A 6,230-nucleotide genomic window follows, 5' to 3' on the forward strand; every position below is an offset into this window, starting at 1 on the left:
ATCCTCTTGATACTTCATTTTGAGCTAATAAAATTCACCCTTTGTCGAAAATAAGCACTACATCCTAGTCGCGGTGAGCCTGGAGGCGCTTGGAGTGGCGGTAGCCTCAAGGCTTGTGATTGTCCACCTCCAAGGACAGTGTACGGTCGCCTATCTCAGGCTTCTTGACGACCATCTCCACCACGTCCTGAGGCTCGACCAGTTCACCATTGGGAGCATCCACCATCTCCTCCTCGACGTCCTCCAAAACGGTCGTGGTCGGGGCCACCGCGATGGCCGGTTGGTCATCATCGTTGGCAACATCCATCATCTCCTCCTCGTCGTGAAAAGCATGTACTTGGCCCATCTGACATAGTAGAGGGGATCGATCCATTCGTGTGCATGCAAATAAATTAGGTGCACAACATGGTTTTTAGCGTGTATTCACTCAGGCAAGCCCAACTCAATCACGAATGCAAGAGATCAAAAACCGATGCACGCTATCAAACACGCCTTTAATGTGAGGCATCCGTTTATGTACATTACCGACATGTACGTCTAGGATTTCAGACAAAAATCAGAAATGACATGTATTACTTACAGTTTGTCTAATTTACATCTAGATGTTTTTTAAGAATGTCACATCTAAGCTCCCATAAATATATAATGCAGCAACAAGAAACAAAAAAAACTAGGACAAAAAAATAGACCACAAACACAGTGAAAATCAGCCTAGATGTGACATACATCTAGATGTGTTCTAGACAGACCCTATTACTTAACTAACGAATTCTGACTTTTCATGCTTTACGAATCAAATTAGCAGCTCTGCTGTAATTAAAAATATATTTTTAACATGTCTACTCCTGACTGCTGAACCCCCGCCGTCCAAGTTCCATCGTCACGGCCGTTTCCTGAACCACCCCCCAAAATCAATTCATCTATAGACTACTTACACATCAGACACATCAAACAAACCACATGGTCTACACGGTTCTTTGACATTAAAATTCTGAAGCATATTATTACCATTTCCCCAAAACCGATCCCGGAACAATTAATTTATCCTTAACTCTGCTCTTCTTCTTCCTCCTCTTCGTCCTCATCGCCGCCGTCGTCGTCGTCCGAAGAGGACGACGAGCTTCCAGAGCGACGCGATTCGTCGTCCTTTTTGGGTGCCGCTGCCGGCTCGGGGACTGGCTCGGGGGCGGGGGCTGGCTCTGGCTCTGGGGCGGGCGGATCCGGCGGCAGCATCATGAGGAAGCCTAGGGTCATGACGACGTCGCCCATCATTGGCCGCACGCAGTCCTCTTCTTGCAAGCACATGGAAGCCATGGCCACCACTTGGTTCAACGCTTTGGCCGGGTACTCCCTCTTGATAAGCGGGTCCACCAGCTCATGATATTTCTTCTGGTCTTTGAACTTCGGTTGTGCCTGCAACGATCGCACAACCTTAATTAGCAAAAAATGTCGACATCGATCGATGGCCGTGGTGATGGATGCGGTGGTGAATTACGTACCCAGGTGACGACGTTCTGCTCCTCGACGGGCTTGCTGGTGTCGACGGTCCGCCTGCCGGAGATGAGCTGCAGCAGCACCACACCGAAGCTGTACACGTCGGACTTCATGCTGACCTGGCCGCCGCGGTCGTACTCCGGCGCGAGGCACCCGAAAGCGCCCATCATCGGCGACGCCATCGGCATGTTGCCACCGCCGGACTGGCCGAGCTGCTGGAGGCCGAAGTCGGAGAGCTTGGGCGTGAAGCTGGCGTCGAGCAGGACTTGGGAGGCCTTGAAGTCGCCATACACCACCGGCGGGTCCGCTTTCTCGTGCAGGTACTCGAGCCCCTGAGCGGCGCCGTTGGCCACCTTCATCCTTGTCATCCAGTCCATAGGCTTCTTCTCCGGCGGCAAGTCTGTCGAATTGGTGGGGAAATTTGATCAGCAATTTAACCGATTGAGTTGACGGTTCACCGGCCGGACAATTTATCACGAGCGGGCGTAGAGTACCGTAGAGGTGGTCTTCCAAGGTGCCGCCGTCCATGTGCTCGTAGACGAGGAGCCGCTGGTCGCCGTCGGCGCAGTAGCCGATGATGTCGATGAGGTTCTCGTGGTGAAGCTTGCTGAGCTTGGAGACCTCGGTCAGGAACTCGATGTTGCCTTGGAAGCCATGCTTGTCCATCTGCTTGATGGCCACGGCCTGATCCACCAATCCAACGCACAAGCGAATCAGTATGCAAGCACATACATATCTATGGCGATCATATCATATGGTTCTTGTTTAGGGCAAGCATGCCTACGTAACGTACCTGCCCTTCCTTCTCTAGCTGGCCCTTGTACACCCTGAAGAAGCCTCCTTCTCCGACGAGGTTGTACGGCGTGAAGTGGTCGGTGGCAGCAGCGAGCTCCCGGAACGCGAACGCCTTCACCTCGATGGCCTGCCGCAGCGCGTCCTCCGGGTTGGCGTCGCTCTCTGCATTAATCGATTTCGTTCAGCACTGAATTAATTTGCAGGAGCGATGTGTCGCGAGGAAATCTAAATTAAGCAGAGGAGGCCAGGTCTGAGTCTGACGCACCGCCGGCCGGCTTGGTCGGCGTCACGCTCGCTGGAGCTGCCACGGCGACGGGCGCGGCTGCAGCCGGGGCGCGGTAGGGCGCGGGCGCGTGCACGGAGGGAGGCGGCGACATGGGCCCCGCCGCCGCCTGCTCGTCGCCCCCTCCCTCGGCGTTGCCATCCTTCTTCTTCCCGAAACACGGCAAGCAGCTCATCTTGCCGATCCGTCCACGCCCTGCTGCGACCTCGCGGGGGACAAGAACGCCAAGGTACACGCAGGGTCGACGACCGAGGAGTCGCCGCCGCCGTCACTGCGTGCCGGCGATCATCGAGCGTCAACTCAGCACCGCCGCGGCGCCTCGACCTCATGGAACGCCATCAGTTCCGCCGCGCCGCACCGTATGTATGTGCAATGCACGTACGTACGCGCGCGTGCGCAGGCAGGAGAGCACCCACCGGAGGACGGCCGGCTCGTGTGTGTCCCTCGATCCGTCAGATCGACGAGACGGGACGGTGGAGGAGGGCGCGTGATCGCCGGGGAGAATGAACGGATCAAAGAAGGGTGTGCGAGGGATCGACCGAGATCGATGGAGGAGACGATGTGGGTAGTGGTGGTGGGGCGATACGGCAGTCGGAGGAGGAGGAAGGCCCTGGAGATCGAGGGATCCAAAGCCTTCCCACAGAGGAGAGATGGAGGAAGGAGAGGGTAGGAGAGGGAGAGGGGGAGGCTAAGTTTGGCGCGCGGGAAAGCAGGGGGGCGGGGTTGGACGTGCGGAGCACCACGCACTTTTTATGCCGCGAGGGAGGCGTCGTGGAGGGGGCGTCTCGGCCATTCTCGCTGTCCACCACCACCTCCATGATCGTCACCTGCATGTTTATGCTTCCGCCGGATGCGAACCGATTCGTCGTGTGCTGGCTGTGAATTAATTTCGTGTAGACCACGAACTAGCTAGAGTGGTGTCCTTGGAGTTCAGGGAATGGTAATTGGACATGCACAAAAGGTGGTGCTGCCGATGTCGCCACGTAAACTGTGCCATCTTGAATCTGCGTCCGTTCTTGCTTGCATAAAAAAAAGTCACTTAACCGGCGAACGTTTGTTGGGAGCATGCAAAATGCGAACACGTGGCAATTGTGTTGGTGAGGATGACAAATTTAATTGACAAGCATGACAACTTCATCTTAATTCAATTTTTTGTCAGGATTTACTTGCAAACATTGCGACAACATAAATTGTCGGATGTCAGCACAGTAACATTATCGAAAAATATATCTCAAAACAGGCTTTCGCCTCACTTTATATATAAAACAACAACAACCGAAGTACACGTGCAACATAAAGAGGTAACCCTCTTACAAAGCAGATCCCGGAATAACCGGATCACGCAGAACTCACGGGACTATGCTACCAAAAGAGAACATAGGGAAGACGGAGTACAACGTCACCTGCATGGAGGGGGCGTTTCAGCCATTCTCGCTGTCCACCACCACCGCCACCTCCATGATCGTCACCTGCATGTTTATGTTTCCGCCGGATACGAACCGATTCGTCGTCTGCTGGCTGTGAGTTAATTTCGTGTAGGCCACGAACTAGCTGGACTAGTGTCTTTGGTAATTGAACATGCACAAAAGGTAGTGCTGCCGAAGTCGACACGTAACTGTGCCGTCTCTTGCTTGCAAAAAAGAAAAGGACCAACTTAACCAGCGAACGGTTATTGGGGGCATGGAAAATGCGAACACATGGTAGTTGTGTTGGTCGAGGATGACAAATTTAATCGACAAGCATGACAACTCAATCTCAATTTAATTTTTTGTCAGGATTTACTGTGTTTGCCAACCTCGCAACAATATATATAAATTGTTGTATGTCAACACAATAACATTATCGAAAAAATATCTCAAAACAGGCTTTGGTCCCGCTTTATATATAAAGCAACAACGACGACCAAAGTACACGGCGGAATGATACAAGATGGAGAGGTAGCCCTCTTACAAAGCACATCCTGGGGTAACCGGGTCACGCAGAACTCACGGGACTACCCTACCGAAAGAGAACATGGGGAAGACGGAGTACAACGCCACGCTACACCCCAGTACACCTAAGCTCCACGACAACGCCCCCGGGAGGGAAGAGGGCGCGTGTCGCTGATGCCGAGTCCGAAGCGGACAAGGGTACCCGGAACCCTGACAAAGAGAAGAACCGCAACGACGTCCTCAAGAGGAGAGCAGCGCCCACGAGAGTTGCCTACGTCGGCGCCAAAGCATGAAGCTTTCGCTCGGCAGCTACCGCGTGCCACCATGAGTTCTCGGGGCAACCATGACGAGCTTAGACTCCCAGATGCAGATCTGGGCGCCGTCACTGCCACCGACAGAGGACGAACCTAAGCCACCTGACGTTGTCGTCTCGCCGCCCATGCGACCAAGAAGGAATGCCACCACTACTGCCATAGCAACCACCGAAGAGCCAACCATGCGATGCACCACCCGCCGCTGCCCCATCATCCAAGGTCTGAAACACCACCAACCGTCCACTTCCCGGCACACCCTCGACGGTAGGAGGAGCGGAGGCTTCTCCATCAACTCCTAGCCCGACATCAGCCATCAATTCTGGGTGAGCGCCTCCGCCATAGGAATCGTCGATACCTACGTCGCAAGCCAGTCCTGGTGGACCGGGAGAGACACGAACCAGTGGCTGCCGAGGGCCATCGCTGAGCAAGCCTCAACCCTAGCCCTTTGGCCTTGGGACAGGCGAGCTTGCACAACGCCTGGTTTGTGGCCTTCAACGTCGATCCATAAGACAATATAGTGGCGCTAAGATGCCTCGCATGGCTCGAGGGAGCTGATGACCCACAAGTATAGGGGATCAATCGTAGTCCTTTCGATAAGTAAGAGTGTCGAACCCAACGAGGAGCAGAAGGAAATGACAAGTTGTTTTCAGTAAGGTAATTTTTGCAAGCACCTAAATTGTCCGTAATGAGTAGTTTGATAGCAAGATAATTTGTAACGAGCAAGTAACAGTAACAGTAAATAAAGTGCAGCAAGGTAGCCCAATCCTTTTGAGGTAAAGGACAGGCCAAAACGGTCTCTTATGATAAGCAAAGCGTTTTTGAGGGTACACGGGAATTTCATCTAGTCACTTTCATCAGGTTGGTTTGATTTGTGTTTGCTACTTTGATAATTTCATATGTGGGTGGACCGGTGCTTAGGTGTTGTTCTTACTTGAACAAACCTCCTACTTATGATTAACACCCTCGTAAGCATCCGCAACTACGAGAAATGTATTAATATAAAATCTAACCATAGCATTAAACTTTTGGATCCAAAGCAGTCCCTTACGAAGTAGCGCATAAACTAGGGTTTAAGCTTATGTCACTCTAGCAACCCATCATCTAATAACTACTCCACAATGCATTCCCTTGGGCCCTAATAAGGTGAACTGCCATATAGTCGACGTTCACATGACACCAATAAGGCAATCACAACATACATATCATCAAAATATCGAACACATATCAAGTTCACATGATTACTTGCAACAAGATTTCTCCCATGACCTCAAGAACAAAAGTAACTACTCACAAATGATAACCATGTTCAAGATCAGAGAGGTATTAAATAGCATAATGGGTCTGAACATATAATCTTCCACCAAATAAACCATATAGTAATCAACTACAAGATGTAATCAACACTACTAGTCA

At 52.0% G+C, this 6,230-nt stretch overlaps 1 protein-coding gene across 1 annotated transcript; it reads right to left on the reverse strand.

The window, feature by feature from the left end:
* Window positions 1-753: 753 nt before the first annotated feature.
* Window positions 754-3,260, reverse strand: LOC123170572 (probable serine/threonine-protein kinase PBL25). The gene is made up of 5 exons (XM_044588432.1): window positions 2,555-3,260; window positions 2,288-2,451; window positions 1,989-2,178; window positions 1,500-1,894; window positions 754-1,413 (listed from the first exon to the last, which is right to left on the reverse strand). Exons 1-5 carry the CDS (start codon window positions 2,745-2,747, stop codon window positions 1,048-1,050), a joined length of 1,308 nt encoding a protein of 435 aa, XP_044444367.1. The 5' UTR covers window positions 2,748-3,260; the 3' UTR covers window positions 754-1,047.
* Window positions 3,261-6,230: the final 2,970 nt, after the last annotated feature.

Source organism: Triticum aestivum, chromosome 1D (genome assembly GCF_018294505.1).
Source record: "Triticum aestivum cultivar Chinese Spring chromosome 1D, IWGSC CS RefSeq v2.1, whole genome shotgun sequence".
Classification (NCBI taxonomy): Eukaryota; Viridiplantae; Streptophyta; class Magnoliopsida; order Poales; family Poaceae; genus Triticum; species Triticum aestivum.